This window comes from Pantherophis guttatus, chromosome 1, assembly GCF_059756535.1.
Source record: "Pantherophis guttatus breed Tessera chromosome 1, ASM5975653v1, whole genome shotgun sequence".
In the NCBI taxonomy this organism is placed as follows: Eukaryota; Metazoa; Chordata; class Lepidosauria; order Squamata; family Colubridae; genus Pantherophis; species Pantherophis guttatus.
In genome coordinates this window covers 174,670,161-174,698,153 of record NC_142063.1, presented here as the reverse complement: position 1 = coordinate 174,698,153, position 27,993 = coordinate 174,670,161, and the positions used below count along the sequence as shown (strand labels likewise).

At 35.8% G+C, this 27,993-nt stretch overlaps 1 protein-coding gene across 1 annotated transcript in view; it reads right to left on the bottom strand.

The window, feature by feature from the left end:
- Positions 1–27,993, bottom strand: part of LOC117675273 (uncharacterized) — a 176,914-nt gene that overhangs the window by 17,446 nt on the left and 131,475 nt on the right. The window contains exon 7 of the mRNA XM_034433755.3: positions 11,044–11,154. Coding sequence (XP_034289646.1) covers positions 11,044–11,154 — 111 coding nt within the window. The remainder of the gene's footprint in view (positions 1–11,043; positions 11,155–27,993) is intronic.

Sequence of the window (27,993 nt, the reverse complement as noted above, 5' to 3'; positions counted from 1 at the left end):
CAATAAAAAAGGGTAGTTAACAGGTAAGCCAATAGTTAAGTTAAACTTCTGAGCCCTCTGTTAACAATTCATTATTGTATTTAACTCATAGAAAGTCTATAATGGCTTTTATCTACAATTCACCACAATCATTATCTCTGATCCACCCAGGATCAATATCCTTGTTTGATTCTTAATAATAAAACATTTCTTTAAAGTTTTAATTGGGATCTTTCTCAGCAGTTGCTTCTCATTTCCAAAGTCATAAAACTCTATTGTAGATATCTCCATAGCACCCACTATTCAGAAACTCTAGTTGTAAACAAAAACATAGCGCCTCTTGTCAGTTGTTTTCTGGTTAAATATAATAAATCCATTCTACAAAGTCTCCATCTTCTCAAAAAAATCCAGTTCATTGCTCATTCCATTCCACCCTCTCTGGATTTTCTGTATTGGTGCCCCTTTCAGCTTTCGCCATCAAGTCTGCAATTCTCAAACAAGTCTTTTGTATTTTTCCTATCCTGCAATTGGCTCAGAGTGATATATTTCCATTTCATTGTATAATTCTATCAGCTTTGTGTTCTAGGTGAGGTAATAGTAATATAATGGCAAAATAATATCTGGTAAGCTATATGACTAAGCAGCTGGAGTGAAATGAAGTGTATTCCAATAGATTTTAAAATTGCCATATATTTTTCACCAAATTGAATTCCAAATATGTAACTTTGTAACACTTTATACATACAGAAATTAAATTTAGTTGGACTAGTTTTATGATTTAATAAAATATCTAAAATGTTATTAAAATTTCCAAAAATAATTATATGATATTATTATATAGCATTAAAAAATCTCTAAACATATATAAAATATCTAGATTGTACTTAGTAGAACAATAATAATTAATAAATGCAGTATGGTTATCAGAACATTTAATCACCAATATTAAAAAATATCCTATAGGATCACTTATTTTTTATTCTACTACACATGTTCAAGACCTATTAATCAAACTTACTACACCCTTGATAGATTTTAAATCACTAATAGACTATTAGTCTAGCTTCCAGACAAAATATTTTTCTCATATGGAAGAATATGAGGATTTAAAAAAAAAAAAACTTCACATTTTAAATTATCTAATTCAATAAAATTCTCTCTCTTCTTGGAAAGACATTTAGGCCTTTTACATTCAAGGGAATAACTAAAGACAACAGTAGAAGAAAAATAGTACTTTTAAAAAGCAAAAGGGTATTTCCATAGGTGAAGAAAAAAAAGATTAAACCTATCAAGGAACAGGGAAAGAAAGAGAAAGAGAAAAAGAGAAAGTCCGCATGCGCGTGCGCGAGATTGAGAAAACAGCATTACTACTAACACAATGACAGCCACAAAAATTGCTACATCGAATTGAACCTTACACCATTCTAGGAAAACATCTAAAAATAAAAAGGACTGTAACTGCTATCATCCTGCATGATGAACTCTGGGCATGTTCAGATGCATGTGCTTTCAAAGGGAACTTCAATTCCCTTTGCAACAAGGCAAGAGGTTAGAAGAGCCATCTTTGTTCAACGCTACCCCTTTCACAGGTCGGGAAGTATTCAATATAGAATGCAATGGGTATGTAGCTTCCTTTACTTACTTTCATGTTCTGCAGTTCATTTTAGCTAAAATTTGACTCAGAAGAATGCCCCTGAATTATCTTTCTGGAATCTTCTCTCTCTTTAGCTATAGTTGAAGTGAGTTTAATAGTTATTGTTAAATAATTGGCCATTTTAGTATGACTAGCTTCTTGAATTCTTTAAAGGGAAGCCTTGATAATGAATATGAAATAATATGACAATAAAAGTAGAATGAAGAATTATGGTTATATTGTACAAATACCTTATCACACAACATTTCATAATGAAAAAATAAACATTTGACAACAGTAAAAGTATCACAATTGAAATTTCATGTAATGGCCTTAGAAAACTACTGAAACAAACTTCTTATTTACATGGCAAATCAAATAATGCAATATAAATAAGTATGTTATCTTTCACTTCTGGAATTTAAAAATTATAATTTTAGGAAAAGAACATTAAATTATAACATCAAATCACTAGTGCAAATATTAGTGAATCAAATACAAAGTGTCTGAAGACTGTAAACTATTTTCTCATCATGGAATCACTCTGGCTTCTTCATAAGCTTGACACTAAAATATGGGGCATGCAGGTTTAGTATTGGTGGCATGCCACATTATGCCACCTACACCCTTTCACATCCTAGCCCTCTTTTTTATTTTTTTAACAATAAAAAATCAACCTCAATTCAATTAGAAGCAAAGAAGAACTGTATCTGCTCTCCTTAACAGGACAATTTGCTCCTCATTGCTTCTCCCTCAATAGCTCTTCAAGCTACATGAAATCAGCCTTTTCCAGACATTCTCATCCTTTTCTTTTAATTAATTTGCACCAAGATTTTGTACGGAAACCCTGAATGGGAAGAGATGCACTGCAGAAATATCCTTCCTGCAGTTTCAAGAACAGAAGCATATCCTGAGACAGGTTTTCATTGGGGCCGCAATTCTGTTGCTACCACTGCAAAATCAAATCCTGCTCTTCCTTCCATCTTTGTTCAAGCAGTCAAATTGTATGGTTTTTAAAATTTGCCAATAACGGAAGCGTACCCTTGTTGTTTTCTGTATTTATCTGCATTTTGTAGAAAGGGAAAATGGCTCAAATGATAATGCTGTTATCCAAAAATCTGTTCCTCACCCATTCCCTTTCAATTTTTTGTTGTAATTTTCAATGCTAAACAACAAAGAAATTGAATTTGCACAATACAAAGCTTTCAGGAGAGCAATTTAGAGAAGATGGAAAGTAGGACATGCATTTTAAAAGAATGTAATTTGCTATTTCCATTGTCTTGGGTGATAGTAATAAAAGTTATATGATTATTATATTTTTGCCGTTCTTATGGGTGTCTTAAAAACTAGTTGAGTATATATAACTAATGATTTATACAGTTTTGTTTTAAGCCAGTCTTGAATTCCCATATTTGTGTATAGGTTGTGAGGAGGCCAGGAAACACTATCTTCCTTGAAAGCTGGACTCTTTGGAAGATAGAATTTTCCAAAGAGGTTTAAAAAAATGTGGTAAAATCTTTTAGCTTGACTCCTTATGTCTTCATGACACATTTATTATATTTTCTTGATAGTAAGTTGAAAATAGTTAGCTGTTGTGTAACTGTTCTTTTTTCCTCCTCCTCCTCCCTCCTCCTGCCACCATATATCTTGAATATGCCAATATATCCCAATATAGTTGGCTTTTTTTTAATTAAACAAGGTTGGAGATGTTCTGGAAAGCATGGTTCTATAGTTTTTATTGAAACAAGATAGCTGTAATTGTAGCCCTAGATCATGGAAATCTAGGTTCCTAACAATAGTTTTAAAAGGACATTATTTGCAGAAGTAATACACTCATAGCTCACTATATTCTGAAATTCAGAATTTTCAATAATTTAAGGTCTGCATTTAATACAGATTCAACTGAGTTAGAATTAAATGTCCTTGTGGAGATTAGGCAGGATTCCATCTCCTTGAGGATGTTTTTGCTAGGCTTTACAAGGGCCAATTTCTGAGGAAGGAAAGTGAAGCAATATAACAGAGGATGCCCAGTTTAAACCCTGGCATCTCCAGTTAGAAGGACTAGGTAAAGTTCATGCAAGTGTGTGCCTGCATGTCTCTGTGCATTTGTATGTTAATAATAAAATATTTTTTTTGCATGCAGTCAGCCTTTGGAGCAAGCAAATGCCCTCTAACTGTAATTTTAGCCTGGTCAAGGTAGTAGACCTTTCTCATTAAGTATCGCCAAATTTCCAATCTATCCATGAACGTGAAAAATCTGTGCTAATTAAGGCATGTTGCGTAGGCCAATAGTGCAGAGAGAAGGTAAAAGGCTTTCAGAGATTTTTTTTTTTAAGGCACAGATTCAGCATTGAAATGAAGATTAATTTTCCCTTCAACTAAAATAATGTATATATAAACTAAGTTGCAGAAGGTGTTTGTACTGTAATTTTCAGAAAAGATACCTCTTGATATCACTGGTTTTCTTAGAAATTTGGAGTGAGAGTGTGTTATTGTACACAAAGTTGTTCATAAAAAGTAGATTGTTTTGTACTTTTAACTAAAGCTTGGACTTGCACAGAGTTTCAACAGTGCAACTCAGATCATAACTCATCAACAGCTGTAATATGTATTGGGTAAGAAGGGGGGGCTGGAGAGAAAACACATAATTTAGAGAAAGAAGAGAAACAATGGATAGAAAGAAAATCTTTAATGCTTCTTCATTTTCTCACACTGCTTTTTCTCAATGGGAGAAGTCAATGTGTGTGGGGGAGAGAAGTAAGGAACAAAGCATCCTAAAACTAATGCTTTAGGACAGGGGTGTCAAACTTGTGTTGTCATGTTGTTATCAAGTGATGTATCATGACTTTTTCCCCTTCACTAAAATGGGGATGGGCATGGCCAGCATGTGACGAATCTGGCGTGCGGGCCGTGAGTTTGACACCCCTGCTTTAGGAGGTAGACTCAAATATAGAAGGATCTTGACAAACTTGAATATTGGGCCCTATCCAACAAAATGTAATTCAGTGGTGAGAAAAGTAAAGACTTATACTTAGGAAAAATCAAACACACAGGTATAGAGTAGGTGGTACCTGGCTCAACACTAGTGGCTACGTGAATGATCTGGATGTCAACAATTGTTGTGGACAACAATAGTCCACAACAATTGTTGTGGACCAATTGTGGTCCACAATTGTTGTGGACAACAATTTAAATATGAGCCAGCAGTTTTGCAGCTGCCAAAAAAGCTAATGCAGTCCTGGACTGCATCAACAGAAGGATAGTATTAAGATCACATGCAGTGCTGGTACCACTTTATAATACTCTGGTTAGACCACACTTGGAATACTGCATCCAGTTATGGTCACTATGATACCAAAAAGATGCTGAGATTCTAAAAATACTGCAGAGAAGAGCAACAAATATGATAAGGGATATGGAAGCTAAATTGTATGATGAATGTTTTTGAGAACTATTATGTCTAGTTTAATAAAAAGAAGGACTAGAGGTGACAGTCTTCCAATACTTGAGATGCTATCACAGAGAAGAGCAGCTTCACTTATTCTCCAAAGCACTTGAGGGCAGGACAAGAAGTAGCAGGTGGAAAATTAGATTCAACCTAGAATTAAGGAGAAATTTCCTGATAGTTAGAAACAATTAATTAGTGGAATGGCTTGCCTCCAGAAATTGTGGGTTCTCCACCACTGGAGGTTTTCAAGAAGAGGTTTGACAACCATTTGTCCAGAATGGTATAGGGTCTCCTGTTTGAGCAGAGATTTGGACTAGAAGATCTCCAAAGTCCTTTCCAACCCTATTATTCTATGTTCTATGTTTTATGATACTTCAATATCTTTCTGACTTCTGCTATATACTCCTGACTTTTCAGTATTGTCTGGTACATCTTTGAGAACATATGTAACATCATACACAGAAAGATGCATTCAAGTGCTCCTGGGCACTCTTTACACATTGTTAAAGCTTATGAAAAGAAATCATAGCATGAAATAAAATTGTGTATGATGTTATGTTACTTGTTACTGTGGCTAAGATAACATGTGAGATTGATCGCCTTTTTTAACAAAGTAGATTTTGATACATACAAAAATACTTTAATCTATTTGAATAACTGGAGCCTGGCAGCAGAGTTCAGTTGAACATTTCTTACAAACCAAGGACCATCAAATTTTATTTTCTAACATCTGTGGGGCATAGGTAAAATCCAAGTGCAGTATGGCAATGAATAATTTAAGAAACAAAGGTTTTGGGAGTGTCAGTAGATTAAAAGGAGGGCCTCACAGGCACACTGATTCCCATAAGAGCCAATTTCAGTTCTCAGGTATAGCTAATCTATTGCCTAAATATTGTTAGTCACTCCATATAAGTGACAGCCTGTTATCCTTGATTCATTATCTTTTCTTCTGGATGGACAAGAGATACTGATGGTAGTTCAATCTTGTGTTTTTGGCAGCCATATTAACAATTAATGTTATAGGCACCATTACCAAAATTAAATTAATGATAGCTATTTTCCATAACAAGAATGAAGAAACAAAGTTGTTATATTACTTTTATTGGAATAAAATAGAATAGCCTGTTCCTTTGCTAGTTCCCCATGGCCTTCCATATCCTGAGATGTCTCGTGTGTGCTTAACAACCCGCACATTCGATTAGCGAATGCATGGGCGAAAGCAGGGAGTGATCACGTTCCTTTGACTTAATTCACTCCAACGAATCCTCGGTTACGAATGTAATTGGCAGTTTCCATTACGTTCGTAGCTTGAGGATTACCTGTAATATCCTAAGTGACAAGTTCAATATAAATAGTCTTTAAAAACATGTTACTTATCCTGAAGATTTTTAAATCTTTTAGATGATTTGAACTATTATAGGTCCTTTTAAGTAAAACAAAGAGAATCTCCTGCTGATCTTTTTAATTTTAAAAAATATATTTGGCATTATGTAAATAGTCTACCTCAATCTGAAATAGAATGTAAAGCAGTTTATCACTGCTAACAAGGAAATGAACCATAAGTCTTAAAATCTGGAACTTCAAGTCAGCTATGAAAGTCATTTCCTTGTGTTCAGAAAGGAAATGTAATATAGCAAAGTACCAAAACTTTCAGTTCTGAAAAGGTGAGATAATATTTTTATGCTTGCAAATGTTTATCTTAAGAAAATGACAGACCGAGGAGAGGAGACTTTGATTTTCCCCATTGAAACAAAGAGACTGCTTGTGGAGGCATTTTGTGTCCCTTTGCAATCTTGAGCAGGGCTTTCAGGAACCAAAGAAAGCTTCTGGATGTACACTATATAAGCCAATTGAGATTGCAAAATCAGCTTTTGGAAATGAGGCTTTGTGCTGTGCCTTATTGATCTTCAGATATTAAATAGAACAAGAGCACACTAAGATTCCTATGGCTGCAGCAGATACGTAGAAATATTTCTTCATTCAACCTTCTTCAAGCAAATTAATGCCTGCTAGGAAATTACATTTCAATGACCTTAATTAAAGATGCTTTTTCATACAAGGAAATTTATTTGACAAGCAGATCTTTACAAATAATAATCTTGTAATATTTATCAATGTGATCAAAAACTAGGAAATGAGACCCATTAAATTTACCAAAACATGCTTTCAATGAGATACTTAAAGATTAGATTGTCATTTGTTCATCCCTCAGTACTGAAATTCCAAAGCAATATTTCCACATTTTTATCCTGAAATTATGGCTTTGTTTTTGTTATTTCAATTTGGTGGCATGAAATCAAGGCTATCTAGAATAGAATGCAGCTGCTCTACTATATAGATAACAACCCATTTGGAAATGATGCTAAACAAAGATCGTACTTCACACATTGTTTCGTTGGGCATCTGTCTGACAGTATAAAGTTGTGGGGCCTGTCCTAGTGGAACAGGGGAAACTTGCGAATTGGCAGCTAGACCTTTTCTGGAACCACTTTGGAATACATATTTTTGAGGTGAGGAGCCCATCTTCAATGACTTTTTAAAAGGCTATAAAAGCCCAACTTTCAAAATAGGCTTTTCAGTGCTGGTTTGTTTCTGGGTTTTACATTTCTATTACATGTATTTTGTACTGGGAGACCTCAGAAGTCAGTGACACAGTAAGTATACCAAAATAAATACATAATAAGTGATCATTTAATAAATATATTTCTAAAATAGTTTTTAATGCAAGTTTTTTTGACAATTACTTTTCTTTTTATTGTATCGTACTTATACGTTTGGGGTTTTTTGTAGTTGTAGAGGGGAAACACATTTAAATCCTCAAATCTGCCAATACTATGTGAAATTCTAGTTTCTGAATTACTGAAGCTGCTACTTTCAGCAGATTGTACATAAACCAATATTAACTAAAGCATGTTTAACAAGTCTGCCAAATGCCATATAATTTTCATCCTTCCCTAGCCTCAAATGTCACTATTTTACAGATCACTAGGTACCTTTAAAGGCTGCAAAGATTGATATTTAGTGATGCAAAGAAAAAGTTGGAGTTTATTAATCCCAGTCCTTTATTTTTAATTGTGCCCCTCATCAAGAACACCACAATGTAAATGCTGATTCATCTTTCAACTAATTGAACAGATATAATCTTTTTTCCTCTTTTTATTAAGAGATACATTTTATGGTTCTTAGCACAAAGCTGATATAACTGGTACAAGGTCTGAGAAAATAATACTTTTTATAGAGCAGTAATACCTTATATTCATTATTTAAGCATGTTGTAAAAGTAGCTCAGTGATGATTATTTGTACAGGACTATTCAGAAATCAAACCAAGACCTGTGAAGGTATTCCTTAAGTTTCTAAAATAAACCTTCCATATAATAAAAAAAAGTTGAATAAAGCCAAAATTTAAATAGAAGAATTAAAGAATTTACTAATTATTTTGTAATAATTAGTACATTACATATAATTTTCTCTAATTAACCTTTCCTGACATTAATTCAATTTAAGAATGAGTTCTTAAGAATAATTTCACTAAATATGATTGTCTCTCAAATGACGAGCATTGAGGTTTTAATGATTCTAGACTGGAAAAACCATTCACTTTACTATACTGTGTCCTAGTCTTTCAAATTTAGCAGTTGCAGTACAATTTTTGCAAGCTACTTTCACCAGGTGAATGACTTAACACATCTTTTCTGGTATGGAAAAGGACAGTGAATTAATCTTTTAGATCTCCTCTTGACCTCAGTCCCACAACATCAACTGTACCATATTTAAGAAGGGGCATTATTACATCTTGTTCCTATTCTCCCATTTGCTCCAAACTAGATCTGTCTGAAATTTGCTATTGAAATTTCACACTGCAAATGACATCACATTGCGGTATAAAATACAGCAGCTATTTTTTTAAAAGATTTTAAACATAGCTGACTCCTATGAGATTCACAATAGATTGCAAGGATTTATCCAAACAGTCAGTCATCAGTTGAAGGCACCAAAGTAAAAACATTTGGGCATTTTAATAAATGCACAATAGGTGTTGGTGTATTTCAGCCACACATTATATTCTAATTTCATTATGATATGAATTGAAGTTATCAGATAAAAAAATTAAGCAGGTTAAGTCAAAACAAATTAAACTAAATAGATTAAGCACAAAATGAAGATGCATAGAACAAGTCCTTCTACAGATTCTTGCCTCCTTTCAGATCTCTATATCACTACTGAGTTGGTTTGTTTTTTGCAGAGTAATTAGTTCTTTGTCTACTTTTCAGATTTCATTCCAGCACCATTTGCATTCCTGCTAATTTAGAGATGCTCTCTGCTTCTTGGGTCACTCTATCTCTCACCAAGCACATTGCCTGAATGGTACTATCTCTCAAGTCTGAAGAAGTCTTATTTCAACACATACTCATATATCAAGTAGTGGCGGTGGGAGTAGAAGGAAAGGAAAAGAAACCAATTCTGAGGAAGGGGCTGGGAGCCATTTGAAAATCAACTTTTGGGGTAGAGATGGAGAGAGAAAAAGAAGAAAGGAATGCCTGTTGAAGTCACAGCAGGGCAATCAACCCTCGTCCATTGGCAAATACACAAGTTATGAGCAAGCAGTGGAAGAGGGGAGAGCCAAATCTTTATGCAACAAATGCCAGAGCCAATTCGCAGATCAGCCAATATGGACTATGTGGAGTCTGACAGCAGGAAGTCAAAGAGAGGATTTGGAGTCTGGACAGCCGGAAAAGGGGAGACTGAAGACTCACCTATTCAGGTGGGAGCAAACACTTGCTACCTGAGAACTCTGCCTAGACAAAGTTGTGTGAGTGCACTTGCAAGTGGGTGAGATGGGGGGCTGGTTTGGTTTAGTATATGCTGTCCTTTCAAAATGTATAGCACCTCAGTAGCTCAATGTTTAATTGCACCTGTTTTGTTATACTAATCATCTGCTGTTTCTTAATGATATGAGTAATTAAAAGCTGTAAAATATTCATAATTACAGGAAATAGGGAAATAGCCCCTTATTGCTCCCCTGTTGGTGGAAGGTATGGCAGCAAATCTGATGAGAATAAATTCTACAAGAAGTAAAAGGGATCCCATTTTAAAGAAGAGCTGAGGGAGTCAGACTCAGGACCAGGGACAGCTCCTATATTTCTTTAGAGATTTAGCTGGGTTACTATGACTATAGTAATAGTTAATACAATTGAATGAAAAGGGTTTTGGTGGGACCACTTTAAATTGCAGCCTCTGTGTCAGATTTTGCTGTATGGCATATTCAGGAAAATCAAATGAGTATATTACTTTGCAGCAAATAAAAAATTACATCAGTGGCATATTAGGAATGGCCTTCTGTTGAACTTTCTCTAAACACAATCCATTTCAACCTGAATTATTCTTACGGCATTTGAGCTCAAAATGTTGAGCTAAAATTAAGCACAAAAACCTTCATTCCTATAGATCAATTACTCTCTTTCAGCCCAACCTACTCAAATGGTTGTTGTGGAAAATAGGAGGAGGAAAAAGTATTAAGTAAGTTTGCCAACTTGAGTTACTTATAAAGTTATAAAGGTGGGATACAGATTTAATGAATAAATAAGTATAATGAATAGAAAACCGAATGGTAATTATATACTCTTTTAGTCCAAACATGTCTCATTAGACTATGCGTGGCTTACTTCTGAATAGATATGCATAGTAATATGCACTATTACTATGGTAAAAATATTATACTATGTACTAAATTTTAACAAATTGATTATCAAAGTAATGATTACTTTGTTAAAATTTAGTTGAAACAATTGAAAAGTCTATTAAAATGGATTGATATTTGTCTATAAATAATTTTTCATTCCACAGAATGACCAAAGATCCTGTATGGCGACTATTCTTGACATTAATTTTTAGTCAAGAGCATTGCCATGTTTTATGTTACATAGATAACTCTCGTGTAATTCTCGTGTAGTTACACATAATTCCTATCAGAGCCAACTCACCGAAATTTGTGTTTGGAAATGAATTTCTGTTTTGTGCATCTCCACAGCTTTCAGATCTTCCTCAGTGACAATTGGAATGTATGTCCTTTGGGTATTACAGCGACATGTAAACTGAAAATTGGGAACAAAATGGAAATAATTATTGCTCTTAATTGCCTGAAGGCAGCTCTGAAATCTGTGCTGAACTTCATACGTGTGGACCTTCACTAGGTTTTAGAACCTAAAAGATTCAACCGAACTGATGCCTAGTTAAATTTTAGGATGTCTTTCACTTTCAACTTGTTATCATGGTCATCACATGGTCACCACATTACAAAAAAAGATGTTGAGACTTTGGAAAAAGTGCAAAAAAGAGCAATTAAGATGATTAAGGGCCTGGAGACAAAAACATATGAAGAATGGTTGCAAGAATTAGGTATGGCCAGTCCAGAGAAAAAAAGGACTAGGGTTGACCTGATAGCAGTATTCCAATATTTAAGGGGCTGCCACAAAGAAGAGGGGGTCAACTTATTTTTCAAAGCAGCAGAAGGCAAGACAAGAAACAATGGATGGAAACTACTAAAGGAGAGAAGCAACCTGGAATTAAGTAAAAGCTTCCTAATGAGAACAATTAACCAGTGGAACAGCTTCCCATCAGAACTTGTGGGTGTTTCATCAGTGGAGGCTTTTAAGAAGAGACTGGACAGTCACTTGTCTCAAATGGTATAGAGTCTCCGGCTTGAGCAGGGGGTTGGACTAAAAGACCTCCAATGTTCCTTCCAGCTCTATTCTGATAGATTGATTTCATGTACAACAGCAAAAGGCCAGATGATAGAGTTAGAAAGAAGAAAAAGTGCAGAAGCCCTCTTTCTTTGTCTTCATCAACAGGATGTTACTTTTCTTCTCAACAAGCCATCATAGCTTTGCACTGGATTAATTTATGGCAAATGTTAGGTTCCAGAATTTTAGGAGTTGCCTACTTCTATTATAAGGCTCTATTCCTTTAACCTGTCAAATTGAAAATGTTTCTCAAAGCACAGATTCAGAGATAAATGTTAGTTGCTTGCAACAATCCAGATCAAAAGAGAACAAAATTTCAAACTCACCAGCTTAATCAACCTTAAATCACTTTTTCCACCCCCTCACCCAAAGTTCTCATATTAGTTCCCGGAGCCACCTCCCTTTTTTTGGCAAGAAGAATTGACTCTTTACATTTTGTAGCTCTTGTACACTGATTAAAAGCAAACTTCATTGGAAAAAATGGGAAAAACTCAGATCTGTAGTGAGTTTAGGAGATTGCAGCAATCTCCAGGTACAATTAGATATTTGATGGGGTCATGCAGTCCCAAGGCCTGGGGGGGGAGGGGTTAAGGGATATGGCAGTTGGCAAAACTATAGTCAAGAAGCACCAAAACGAAAGTTTTCCTTAACATAATGTCATACAAACAAATATGGCCTTTTGATAAAGCTGAACCAATTGAAGCTGCAGTTTCTCATCATTCTTCCCAGGGATATACTTGGTATGATAAATAGAAAGCAATTGTTTTGCCATCTTATGTTATTTGTTAAACATTCATAATCCTCTTTCTTAAATTTAAAAAGGAAAAAAGACTCTAGGATATGATTTTTAAAGTTTAAATTTCAATCTCTCAATGCAATTAAAAGAATGAGTAATTATAGACAACTAATAGAATTTACTGGGAAATATTGTATTGTTTTTAAGTAAAAAGATTGTTGTTCATGAGAGTTATGGTAGGGAATGTAATGAATAGAAGGCCTGATTGTTTGTTTGTTTATTTTTAATTATTCAATTTTTGTTGTCATCTCCCCTATAAGATGACTCTGGGCAGCTTACAAGTAGTTGTTGACAGCTCAAAGTAGTTGGCGACATTTTCCTTCCCCTATGGCTCTTGATTACAAAATAAAAATTCCTTTCCTTTCCTTTCCTTTCCTTTCCTTTCCTTTCCTTTCCTTTCCTTTCCTTTCCTTTCCTTTCCTTTCCTTTCCTTTCCTTTCCTTTCCTTTCCTTTCCTTTCCTTTCCTTTCCTTCTTTTCCCTAAGGATTTAAGCTTCCTGTATAGTTTTATATAACTGTGAATATCTTTCTATGAAGTTGTAAATCTAACTTTATTTACCTATTTGAGACACTTAGTTGAATGCCAACAATTGTAACAATCTACATCAATCAGATTAATAGAGACGCATAGTCAATAAAACATCTCAGCTACAAACCAACAGTACATTATGGGGGAAAAAAACCTCAGATTTAATCTGCTGATAAATTATTCAGTGTAAGCAAGAGGCACACATACTCTTAGATATTTTCCTGGAGGTCAAATTAGTACCAGTAATTTTCTCTTGCATTATTGCACTGCTAATACATTAGAAATTCTTCTTTCAATAATAACCTCTGTTAACTCATTTTGTTGTATTAGCCAATAACACAAGTATTATCCTACACAAGGCCAACAAGCCAATCCATTCAGTGACCTTTCACTCATTTGAACATTAAATGATGACATTTTTCAATATGCATAGGAAAAAAATTACTAAAATCTAATTAGAAATATATAAGGAAAAAGTGGAGAAAGAGTTTGGTATAGTGGTTAAGACTAGAAACTGGAAGAGTGTGAGTTTTAATCTCACTTTAGGCACAAAACTGGCTGGGTAACCTTAGGTTAGTTACTTTCTGTCAGCCCTAGGAAAGAGGCAATGGCAAACCACTTCTGAAAATCTTGCCAAGACAACTTCAGGACCTAGTCCAGGCAGCCATCAGGAACTGACATGGATCTAAAGGCACACACACACAAAATAAAAGGGGGGCATACAGTGCAAAAGAATGACATTATAAGTTTGGGTTGCTAAGGGGAAAGACTAAGATGATTGACAGTGATGTATAAGCCTTCCTACATGGTTTCTATCTTCTGTCATTCTACTAATGGAGAATTTTCATGATTTTCAAAAATCCTCTTGAGAATCCTACTTTGAAAAGAAGTGTGTCTATATTCTTTGCCACTCGTTAAAACTGATAACTCTGAAGTTCTTGAATTCATCCATGCTACTTATTGTCTCCTAGTTTCTGCAGGCTTTGAAAACTGACCCAAGAGGTGGACTTCGGAGTAGAAGGTGGAATATATCTGTGGCTTGCCTTCTATTCACAAAGTATAATCTTTGGGTTTTGATAAAAGCAGTAAAAATCAGATAAACATTTTACCTCAAGTTTCTGAATATGTTCATTCAAGAGATACAAGTGCAAGAAGATAGATTCCTTCAAGTGAGACCTGATTGCATGGAAATATTCATGTAGATTTTTTGACACCACTGCAAAAATTGATTTTCTCTTAAGATGTTGTTGAATTTCTCTGCCTAGCCTAAATAATTGTGATTTCACTGCTGAATGCTAAACACATCCCATTAGCTTAGCTTTTCAGGGATCACCAAGGTCAATAAAGTGCTACCACCATTGTAAATTTGAAAGCAATATTCAAAATAAATATCTATCGTTGTAGTTGGGAGATTTTAATTATTCTTGAAACTGTAATATGATTTAGATGATGATCAGTGAGGGAAGAGTTGAAAGAGGGGGCAGCCAGTTAACCCAATTATACTTCATATTATCCATTTGAATATTCATCATTCAGAAAAAGAAACTTTGGTAAGTTATCAAGTATAAGTAGCTGCCTACAATGGTCTTATCCACTAAACTAGGTCTTATCTGGCTACAATATATAGGATCAGACAAAGAGTCAAAGAGAACAAAAGGAGGCAGGGAAGTGAGAACAAACTAGAGGCACAAAGGAAATTCCCAATTCTCTATCCATACCCCTTTGTGATTAGGAGGTAATCACCTATGAGCATCAGACAAGTTTTGTATTTCTGAAAACTTATTTTAAGAACTTTAAATATTGATCAGCATCCCTCAAAGCAAACTGAGCCTTAAGTATTTGTAGGTACAGTACTTGCAAATTGTTAAAATATGACTTAGCCCTTTACCCTTTTGACTATACATATTTCTTCATAGATAGCAGTTTATTTGCAAGGCTACCAAAAATAAAATAACTCTAGATATTCATTTTCTTTTACATTTTTAGCAGTGTTCAAACACCATTTAAAGAAAGGAAAAGAAAATCCCTTTGTTAAGACTACGGAAATTTCCAATAAGATGAAAACAAATTGCTTTAAGTAAACCATTTGTCACAGTCTGATTACTTTGCTGCCACACTGGGGATGCCAATTTGTCATGTTAGAGCAGGGTAGCACCAGCTGACTGTAAAAATGGCAGGCTGCCTTCTGGCTGTTCGCTTTAAACCAGGAAAATGAGTTTTTGTTTCCTACACCTTTGGTCTATGGCTTGTGGGCTGTTCTCATGATAACTAGGATGGAGGGACTGGCTCATGTGCTAAGGTAGGGCACGATATATATATGTCAGTCTGGCTTTGCGGTCTGGCTTCTGATAATGAGCCACGACCAAGGACCAGAAGCCAGACCGCAGCTGCATCATCAGCCACTTTAAACCCCTCCAATCCATACATGAAGCAGACTGACACCCACCATGAAGAGCTCGCACGGCCACAAACACGAAGCCAAACAACAACAACGCAGCTCACCAGCTCAAATCCCCCTGCAACTCAGACTAAGCTGAGCACAACCAAGCCCCCACCCAAACAGAACACAACCCCAGCCAATCAGAGCACAGCCAAGCCCCTAACCAATCAGAACACACCTCCACCCAATCAGAACACAGCCAAGTTCCCACCCAATCAGCTCACACCTCCACTAGCAGTTAAAAGGAAGAGACAGCTGCGATCTCACATTGCTCCTGGAAGCACGAAGCCGAGAACACCAGCCTGAAGATGACGAATGAGACTTCGTCGAAACGTCGCCAAGACACTTCCAATTTTACGTGGGAGAAGACCCGAATAACCAAAGACCTACATACAAACACCCGCGAAAACCTGAGAAAACATATATATATATATATATATATATATATATATATATATATATATATATATATATATATATATATATATATATATTTAACTTTGGTGATGATTCAATGGCAACTGGCAGACTGAATGTTCTGATAACTCATGGGCTTATCTCAAGAATGAGATCTCTTTCTCACTTACATGATAAGTCTCACTTGAGAGGACACATCACATTTTTTCTCCCTGAACATGCTTGTCTTCTACATGCTGGAACATAACTGATTCTCTGAATGGAGAAATTGAGCCTACAAGCTTCTCCATTCTCTTCTGTTTGAATCCTTTCTATCTTCACTGTTATAGCCCAATTCATAGCCATCAGAACATTTCTTTTCTGTGTAATATGGCTAACTGTAGATATATTTGTGATTTCAAAAGTTCATTTGGTTTATTTTTATCTCATATTCCTGTGTCATGCTGATTATTATGTTTGATTAGGACCAGAGAGACCTAAGCTCGTATCAACTAACTATCAATTATTTAGTTTATTTTAAGCCCAGTTGCATATATCTAATGGATGTATGCTGGCAATGCAAGAGGATCTGAGTGGATTCATCTGGAATCCAATGGGAAGGAGGTCTATAGTGTTGGTGAATAGTGCAATTTTCTGCATTGCCTCAAGCTGGCCATTCTCAATAGGATTCTGAAAATTTTGATTGGATGTATTGTAGGCAAATGTATAATAAATGAAGTTCTTAACATCAATTCTCTAGCTGTATCAACAAATTTGAAACTTGAATTCATTTAAGCCTTAATACAGTATATTTATTTCTGAGTAGTTGTGATACCTGAAAAACTCCCATCTGGCAGCTTCTTTTTCACAGCAGAGTTATAAGACTGCATCCAGATTACAAAATTATATGTTCTTTCCATTAAAGTAACTGTCTTTAAAATCATAATTAACATGTTCTGTTTACTTCAATGGAACTAAACTTAGGCTGCTTTTTCTTAATGAGACAAAGAATGTACTTTTGTCCTTTTCCATCCATCAGCTAGGAGCCATAACCTTGTCTAGATTTGCCAATTCAAGTTATTTATGATGCTTTAGTATGTGATTGGCTGCTGTTGCAAAATAAATGCAAAACAAAGGCGCCGATGAATGAACAGTTTCATAGTGTTCTTTCTTTCTGGAAGGGGAAGAACTAGTATTTTTCTATCTTTGATACAGAAAAGTGTTTCAGGGCTAGTGGGATACGAGTCAATGCTTTTTCATTAGCTAAAAAAATGAATTAACTTTCCTATAACAGTAAAACAAAATACAACTTTGCACAGAGCTCAACAACACTGGGCTCCACCAGAGTCAACAACATACAAATAATAAGAATCTACCAGATTGATCTAAGTCTTTCAAACATCAGCAATAAGCTTCAAAGAGAAGGATGCAGAATAACAATTTAAGCTTTTAACTAAACAATGCAACCAAGGATCTGAACGCTACATTTAGCTTTTTAAAGAAATACCCTTCATTTTCAAACTTTGCAGAGACACTTAACAAATCACAGAATTGTAGTGAAAAATGCCAAGAAATGGGTAGGTATTTTACCCTCTCTCTAATGAATGTACTCCAGGCCAATATCATCCATCAGAAGGGAGAAGGAGACAAAACAAGAAGGAAAACAGAAGGTGAAACTTCCAATACATTTAAAAATGTGCTGAATTATGGCCTTGGCTTTGTTATGTTGCAAAGCCAGCAATCTAGTGACATCATAGAGCAAAACGTTGATGGAGTGTGAACTAAGCATTCACCCTCATGTATTTTAGAATTCCTTCAGCTGTACAACAAGCATCATAAAAACAAGCCATCTTGGATCTAATCCAAGACTGAATTTAAAACTCAACGATGATCTATTTAAATAAATGATGAAGATTTAATTTTCATTCTGTTTCCAGGCACTTTAAAAATACCTTATTAGTATTAGGCAAAACTCTGCCTGAAGAGTTAATAATATCTAGTGTTTAAAACTACTGTCCAGACCAAGCACCTGGAAAATATGGATTTTTTAAAAAAACCTCTTTTACCACATGTTTATGGGGGTTCTTAGTCATCCAGGTCATAGTTATGTCAAAGGTCCTTTTTCAAAAGTAAACTGGAATGTTTTTTAGGAACAAGAAGAAGTTTTGCTTCTTCTTTTTTTTCAAAAAAGTTTTTTATTTTTATTTCTCATAAACACATTTACATGTACAGTCATTTCCATCATTTTTCATTCATCTTTTCTTTTAACTTTCATTTTTCATTTTTACTTTTTCGGGGCTGCTCTTTTACCCTTTACCTTTACTCCAACCTTTCTTCTTCTCCTCCCCTTCCCTTCCTTCCTCTTTCTCCTCCTATTTCCTTCGTTCTTCCTCTCCTTCTCTTTCCTACATCCCTTTCTCTTCCCCCACTCCTCTCTTCTTCCCCCCTTCTAATCTTCTCCTCTGCTTCTCTTTCCCCTCCCTTTTCTTCCTCTCCTTTTCCCTTTCTTTTTTCTCCTCTCCTCTCTTCTCCCTTCCTTTCTCTCTACTCCTTCCCCTCTCTCCTGTTGTTTCCCTTTTCGTTCAATCTAAAGTGGTATTCGAGCAGCCCCAATTTTCTAATTATCTTTATTCTCATTTCAATTTCTTATTCAATTATTATTTATTTTTATTTCATCATTTGCATACATTTTTATAATATCTCACTTTTTTCCCTTTTACCTCCCCTCCCCTTTCTCCTTTTACTTGACATCATCTGGGTATCTATTTTTCTAATTGTTTTCTCCCAACTATTCTCTATCTATTTTATTTCTATATCCTTATTCATATTTCCTTTCTAACCAATCATAAAATTTATCCCATGTCTTGAAATACATTGACTCCTCTTTATCTTTTATTCTCAATATTAATCTATTCATTTCTACACATTCTAAAATTTCTTTATAATTTTTCCTTCCAATGGGATTTTATCTGCTTTCCAGATTTGTGAAAATGCAATTCTAGCTGCTGTTATTATATGAATAATCAAATATGTATCTTCTTTACTATAATTCTCTGGTAAAATTCCCAATAACTCTGGTTTTAACTCTATATGTTGCTGCAACATTCCCTCTAACCATGTTTGTATTTTCACCCAATATTGTTTTGCTTCTTTACACAACCACCACATATGATAGTATGATCCCGGCAACTGGTTACATTTCCAACACTTAGCTGATTTATCTTTAAACATCTTAGCTAATCTTTCTGGTGGCATATTACCATCTATAAAACATCTTATACAAGTTTTCTTTATAGGATGTTGCCATTGTTAATTTATAGTTTCTTTCCCAAAGTTGTTGCCGTTTCTCCAATTCTATAGAAGTTTTGCTTCTCATCCAAGAAGTTTCATCAGTTGTGCCTGGATGATGGAGGCCATCCATGCACAAGTGATGAAGCTTCTTGGATGAGAAGTGAAATACCTTCTTCTTCCTAAAAAAAAAGCCCAGTCCAGTTGTCTTTTTCCATGTTTTTTTAAAAATTGAGATGAAAACTGATTTAATATAAATATTTATCATAAAAATTATTTTTTCTTTATACACTGGGAACTCCCTTGAAATGTCTGAATTTCAGTCTAAACTTGTATGAAAGCTGTAGTTAGAGCTCAGGTCCAATCCAGGCCACCCGTTACCAGGTCATTCCTCTGCTTTGGAGCCACATTGCAGGAAATTCTTCAACTCGACTGATCAACTTGAGGTAAGCTCTCTACCTGCCTGGAGTAGGAGAAGTTAGGAATTTATCCTTAGTCAGGTAGGGTGATGAAGGGCTCCTAGAAAATATATGTCTCTGTTTTAGTTCATTACAGTTCATGAACTGATCGAAAGACTTTACATCATTCTTATTGTCTACTTGTCAATCTTTGAAGAATTAGTATCCATAGCTTTTGTGACTTAGTTGTTTCTGTTCATGAAAGCCTCCCATATAGAACATAACCTGAAAGGCTGAACCTCTTTCAGACAGGATTCTGTAGAAAGTAAAGGAGATGACAATATGATTATCTATGCAATATGATTATCTATGCAAGGAGAGCTAAAACTTCCTTTAAATCTTAGAAAGTAGGTTCTATTCAGTAATGACTCAGTATAGAGGGAAGAGGAAATGGCCTTGAGGAGCAGGAGAAAAAGCTGCTAGCAAGATTATGGTCAGATAACAGAGGGCTGAGTGCAGGGCAGAAATGCAAACCGAGAAAACATCAGATAAGACTCTCCCTAGTTCTTATAAAGTGGGAAGGGAGGAGCACATTCATACATGCAAGACTCTGTCATTATATCTTTACAATTTAAGTAGTATTGGTCTACATGAATTTGGTTTCCTAGTTTGGTCTATCTTGAAGTGCTAACACTCAAACAAATGCTTCCTCAATTTATTCGGTATAAGAAGGAGGAAGACTTGCACATTTTTGTTATTTTAACCTATATCAGTAAAGTACAATTCTAATCTTCCTATGGAGTTGACTTTCTGGTCTGATCTACCTAGTGAGGATGACATCAGTTTTGCAAGTCTAATTGTGCTATCTGCCCCATCCCCCCTCTCTCTCTGTGTTCAGACCTGATCATAGCACTGATATGGCAATTGTTGCACTTTGGCATATTCATTCAGTCCTTCTTGATCTCCCAGTTTTCAATTCCAGTGACCATATCTTTCTATACTGACAGAGGGCTACGAATTGAAGAGTAGGAGGGGGAGAGGCCTAGACCTTAACCTCTGCTTTATGGTGTACCTTAGAGTTCTATTCTCTCTTCACTCTTATTTTACATCTACAGCAGGCCTATCAAATTGGCAGCCCATGGGCTGGATATGTCACACGAGAGAGAGAACTGAATCAGTACAACAGAAAAGTTTTAAACAATAATGGACAAAAGCTGATTACCATTGCTAGTATGTGACAGCTCATCCCAAACAAATACAAAGAGGACATCTACAGCAAATAAACCATCCTGTTGGATATAAAACATACTCACAACCTTATGCCTCATGGAACTAAGTTTCATTAATAAACATAATAGCTATATTATTGAGATGGGACATTTTAGAGATATTATGCTACTTGTTTTGATGCAGAACATCCCAAGGGGCTGTAACTGTTTAGATAGTCTGTTCTTATCTTCTGCTCTTTCTCTTTCCTTTAACTGAAACATTGGAGTTCAGAATTTTGCCAACTTTTCTTGGCATAAACAAAAGCTTTTGACATTAAGTCAAGTGTGAGAATTCCATAATACAAAATATATATTTCTTTTTGCTACACCAAGGCCATGTTCTTCCTTTCTTATTTTTCCCTTGTCCTGAAAAGCTGTTTAAAAACAAAATGCAGAACACTGAGTAATTGGATGGCTTTCTTACAGATGAACAGACAAGAATGACATTATGTCTCCTCAGAGGCAAATAAACTTCCACAGAAGGACTATGGCAACTCGAGAGCAGGTAGGAACACTGACAGACTACAGGTTCTCCTACCAAATAACCCAATCCAGTCTATGGCTTTCCGTGACAGTTTACAGACCAGGGGAGGAGCTGAGCAGATGACCAATGAAGCATAAAATTGTATAAAGATTTTATACAAAATGCATTCTAAAGCACATATGCCCTACCACAATATCCAGACTTCACAAAAACATACGGAATCCTCAATTTCCTTCTGGAATAGGAGTGGTGGAAAGGGGAAGCAAAGAGTAAGGTGGGGGAAGAGATTCATCGGGTCCATCTGGTCCATCAAACTAAAAGCAGGTGGTGAGACAGATGTCGATGAAGTCCATAATTCTGAGTATTTTAATCTTAACGCATTTGGCTAGGTTATGCATGTTGTATAGTACTGCAGCCATGGGTTTGTTTGCCACTTCTGGATTGATGGATGTTAAGAATGCTATAACATTAAACGAAACTATAATTTCATCTTCTATTTTTGGTCTTTGAATTTCTGGAGGCATTGAAGTGGGGAGTTGATAGAATTTCTGAGATTTCCAAGCATTTTTTAAAAAGTTATTTCACTTACATTTGGCTTACAAATTCCTGGAAATTCAAATCCGTGATAGATTACTCAGAACTCCACATGTCAGTATTCCTTTAGAATACTTATCTTAGGGTATTAAATAATAATTGGCTTCCCATCCCTATCTTTTCTGTCAATTTCAGAAGTGAAAAGAGTGATTAAAATACAATTTAGATCCCAACAAAACCTATAGTGCAAATTGTACTAGTGGGAGATTGGCATACAACAGTAGTCATTTTCTTCAACTGAACCCATTAGTGAGACTATGTTAGACTCTGAGATTTCTCAAAACATTCTGTTTCAGCATAGTAGATAGTGGTAAAAGTCAGCAATACAGAACAGTTTTTCTATGAGCTGAAAAATGTATAGGGAGATGTATAGGAGAAATAATGCATGAGTCCATTAGAGCTGTACTGCAAAAATGTAGATATCCACTGGGTGACAGCAAAGAGACACAGAAAAAAAAACCCAAACCCGAAATGTTTACCTTGCTCTCATCTACTGAGCATGCAGTTTTTTTATGACCCAAATCTGCTATACTGAACCATACAATAAGGAAATTAAACCAGTGGTGGCATTCTGCCGGTTCTAGGGGGTTCGGCCGAACCCTTTGTTAAATTGCTGGCTCGCCCCGCCCCTTGCCCCGCCCCTCCGCACTACTATTTATTGCCAATAAAATGGGGCAAGCGAGCCAGCAATTTAACAAACGGTTCAGTGTTTTTTTGTAATTTATTGGCCCCGCAGCACACCAAACCGTTTGTTAAATTGCTGGCTCGCCCGCCCCTTGCCCCGCCCCGCCTCCCACCTGTGCGGCGCCAGCCTACCCTAGCCAGGGGTAGGCAATTGTGGCTCTTTTACAATCTGTGGACTTCAACTTCCAGAATTCCTGAGACAGGGCTGTCTCAGGAATTCTGGGAGTTGAAGGCCACAGGTTGTAAAAGAGCCACAATTGCCCACCCCTTCCCTAGCCTGACATCCGCTGCCTGGGATCCACGTGGGCTGCCACGTGGTTCCCCACCGGCTCCGGACGCAAGAGATCAGGATGGAGAAAGCAGCTTGCCAGAGAACACGTGAACGGCTCCATGTGGTCTGCAAGTCAGTGGCTGCTGCTTCTGTCCCCTGCTGCTGCTTGCCTGGGAGAGAAAAACTTCCAGAGCATTAAACCAGCAGTTCTCAACCTGGGGGTCGAACGGCCATTTCACAGGGGTCATCAAAGCCCTCTCTCTCCCCCCCCACACACCTTCACTCACCCTCACTCTGCTCTGTTGGATTGCCCACCGTTCGCTTACCCCGCCCACTCCCAATCTATTGCTGCCTCCCGAGTCCCAGCTGACGGCTAGAGGAAAAAAAACTGTTTAAATTCTTGCCGCGGGGCTTCAAAGGGCCGCCCTATAGCCAGTGGTGGGATTCTGCCAGTTCTAGGAGCCGAACCGTTTGTTAAATTGCTGGCTTGCCCCGCCCCTCCGCACCACTATTTATTGCCAATAAATAGTGGTGGGCGAGGGGCGGGCGAGCCAGCAATTTAACAAATGGTTCAGTGTTTTTTTGTAATTTTATTGGCCCGCGGAGCTTCAGCATAGGCTAATTAGCCCTTGATTAGATCGGCTCCCGACTCTCAGCTGATTTGTCTCAGCTGTTTTGCTCAGGGCTCTGCTGCTTCCTTGCAAAGAGTCCTGGAGCAGATTTTTTCCCCTAGCTATGCTGAAAAACGAAACTGAAACTGCTTTGCTGTTGCTGCAAGGTTGGAAAATTAGGCAGGCAGATTTCTTTTCTTTTTCCTCACCAAAAAAGGTAGGTGCAAACAATGGGAAATTTAGGGAAAAAGAGAAGAGTTCAAGATTTTAAAACACAAAAGAAAAAAAGCTCTATTTAACTAGGGAATTGTAATAATTGAGATACTATTAATTGTATATTTCTGAAAGCAGAAATGGTTAAGTTGTGGTTTGGAGGAATATATGGGGGAAATTATTTGGTTTATTATTATTGGTAAATATAATTAATTGATTTGTAAGAAATTGGATTGCATGGAAATAATTGGAATATTCATGTTCATATTGATTAATATACAAAAAAGGTAGTTATATAACTAATTGATTTATATTAAAAAGTTGAATTTATATTAAACAACTAATATTACATAATTAACCAATGTGAGGATGGATATAAAAATAGATGACAATGGGAAGGGGTATAATATAGAATAGAAGGGAAAAATTGAATTTGATTAAGATTAGAGATGAGGATGAAGGGTAATATTGGTTTTTTACAAAAATAGATAAGGAATAAATATGGCAAAAAGGAAATATAGAAATTGTAAATTTAATTGAAATGACTAAACACTGGGTTTTTAATAAGTAACTGTTCTTTATTCTTTATTTCCATTTCCAACTCAGATCTTTTCTTTTGTCGGAACAGTCTATGTTTAGAATTCATGTAGATAAGTACCCCTCTCATATAAGCTTTACTTGCGTCCCAAACAATTTCAACTGGGGTACCTTTATTCAAATTTATTTCAAAAAATTCTTTCAAATGCTTTTTAAGTTCTATTATATTTTTTTCATATCTAAACAAGTTCTCATTTAATCTCCAAGAACGTCTCTCAACCTTATCCATCTCGATTTCTATCCATACAGGACTATGGTCAGTCAAAGTTCTTGGAAAAATCTTTGTTCTTTTTATCTTAACAAGTAGATCATTTGACAACAAGATAAAATCAATCCTAGAAAAGGATCTATGTCTATCAGAAAAAAAAGTGTAATCCAATTCATTTGGATTATGTATTCTCCAAACATCTTTTAGTTCCATATCTTCTTTCATATCAAAAAAGGTCTGTAGTAATCTAATTCTAGATTTTGCCAAACTCTTTTTATCTAATTTAGAATCAATTACTCCATTCCAATCTCCCATGATTAAAATAGATCTGTAGTCCCATTGCAATATTTTAGTATGTAACATCTTGTAAAAATAATCCTGTTGTTGGTTGGGAGCATAAATTCCAATCAAAAGAATTTGACCATTTACTGTGAGCAATTCAATTGCTACAAACCTACCCTCTTGATCTGCTTCTATAACTTTTGCTGTTAATTTTTTATTTACATAAATAACCACACCATTCTTTTTCTGCGAAGTTGAAGATATATAATGTGCTCCTAGTTTTGAGTTTATCAAATATTTTTGATCTTGAGTTGTAATATGCGTTTCTTGTAAACATATTATATCATTATTAAATTGTTTCAAATATGTAAATAATTTCTTCCTTTTCTGTGCTGAATTCAACCCATTGACATTCCAAGATAAACACTTAAAGGTCATTAGCCTCTTTCTGGAGCGCAGAGCAATATGCTTGAAGTTCATCTGAGAGCTTCGATCTCGCTCCTCCCATAGCTCCAATCTCTTGTGCGGTACTCTTAACTGCCTTCTTGTCTTGTCTTTCCTGTTGTTGTTGTTGCTTTTGTTTAAGTAGCTTGGATTGAGCTCTAGTTATACGTTGATCTTTAACTTCAGTCAACTGAATCAAATCCGAAATTGGAGAAGAATCCAGCAAGTGCTATAAAACTTTTGAAAGACCAATTCCAAATGCTTATGGCGGAACAAGTTGCAACAAGTTTACAATACGCGAAGCATAACACATTTTGCAATGCTAATAAACCGGGCAGATGGTTGGCCTACACATTGAGGAAAAAACAAAGTATACGGACTATTGACAGTATTGACATTGGAGGGAAAGAAATCTTTCAACAAAAATTAATTAAAGAAGCTTTTGTGGATTATTATACTAAACTATATGCTAAAGAAGAGGTGCAGAATGGACTTATAGAAAAATATTTAAAGGATAAGAGAGTTACAAAAATTACTGATCAACAAAAGGAAAGAATGAATTATCTTATAACAGAGGAGGAGATAACAGCAGCAATTAAACAGCTAAAAACAGCCAAAGCTCCTGGCACGGATGGTTTGACTGCAGTGTATTACAAAACTTTACAAGCTGAAATGGTGGGACAACTTAGAGATTTATTTTGCAATATTCAACAAGGGGGTAAAATACCCCCATCTTGGACAACTGCTTATATATCTTTGATACCAAAGGAACAAGTTGGTCCTAAAAAACCAGAGAACTACAGACCAATATCTCTTTTGAACACAGACTATAAAATTTATGCGAAGGTATTAGCCAACAGGTTGATGCCAGTAATCCAAAAGGTGATTCATGAGGACCAAGCGGGATTTATTGAGGGCAGATACATGAAGGACAATGTAAGGCAAGTAATAGACTTATTGGAATATCTTGATAAGAATAAACAGATTTCTGCAGTGCTGGTTTTTTTGGATGCGGAGAAGGCCTTTGATAGAGTGGATTGGAATTTTCTACTAAAGACTTTAAAAAAGATGGGTTTTGGGGACCAATTTATACAGGCGATCTCAGCAATTTATCAAGAGCAAAAAGCACAGATTATTATTAATGGAAGTTTGACGACAGAGTTTAAAATTGAAAAAGGAACAAGACAGGGATGTCCGTTGTCCCCACTCTTATTTATTTTAACATTGGAAGTCTTGCTAAATACAATACGGGACTCAAAAATTTTGAAAGGTATAATGATAAGGCAAGAGGATTATAGAATAAAGGCATTTGCAGATGATCTGGTGGTTACCCTATCACAACCAATGGAATCAACAATCCTGATGAACGACATTATACAAGACTATGGTAGAGTTTCAGGTTTTAGACTGAATTCAAAAAAGACTAAAATGATAGTCAAAAATATGACACAAGATCGTAAACATGAGCTTGAAAGGAGGGCAGGTTTTGAAATTGTACCTAAGGTAAAATATCTTGGAGTTCAGGTTGCAGAATCAAATATGAAATTGTTTCAAAATAACTATGAGGTGTTGTGGCGAGAGGTTCAGAAAGACATGGAGACTTGGAAAAAGCTGCAACTGTCTTTACTTGGAAGAATAGCAGCAGTTAAGATGAACATTTTGCCAAGATTTCTGTTTTTGTTTCAAATGATTCCGGTGCTTAAAAGTGATAAACAACTGAAAGTTTGGCAAACTGGACTTAATAAGTTTGTCTGGAACGAGAAAAAGCCGAGAGTGAAATTGAAAATTATGCAAGATGTTCCAGAAAGAGGAGGCCTTAAACTTCCAAACCTACAGTTATATTATGATGCAGCAGCTTTAACTTTAACAAGTGATTGGTTTGGAAGTAAAAAGGCTGGAATATTGAATGCAGAAAGTTTTGATCTTGACTTTGGATGGCATGCTTACCTATTTTATGACGACAAAGTTGATAAAGTATTTAAAAGTCATATACTTAGAGACTCTTTGATGAGAGTTTGGAAGAAGCACCGACTCAAATGGGATTATAAAATACCGCTATGGCTGGATCTTGGTCATACCTTGTGGAATACAAATATAATGTCACTCGGGGGGTTTTTATACAAAGAGGTTCTTTTTACAGATGCGGGCAGATGGCAGTTGAAGACATTGCAGACACTGTTGGACGAAGGGATTAATTTAACCTGGTTACAATATAATCAATTACAATTGAGATGGAAAGAGGACCAAAAAACTGGTATTATGTTGCATGAGGAAGAATTGGTTAGACATATAAGAGAGAAAGGTCCAATGCATATTAAAAGGCTTTATAATGTTTTGCTAGAAAGGGATTCAGAAACGGAATTAGTTAAAGATTGCATGATTAAGTGGGCACAAAATTTTGAAGAACCAGTGATGTTGGAAACATGGGAAAAAATTTGGGTTCAGAATGTTAAATTTACACAGTCGCAGAATCTGAGGGAAAATTTTTATAAAATGTTTTATAGATGGCATTTAGATCCTAAAAAGTTGTCATGTATGTACCCTAATGTTCAGCCAAAATGTTGGAGATGTGAATGTTTGGATGCTACGTATTATCATGTTTGGTGGACCTGTAGGAAAGTTAAGGCTTTTTGGATAAAAATTTGGTGGGTCATGCAGAATGTATTGAAGAAAAAAATTCAATTTTCT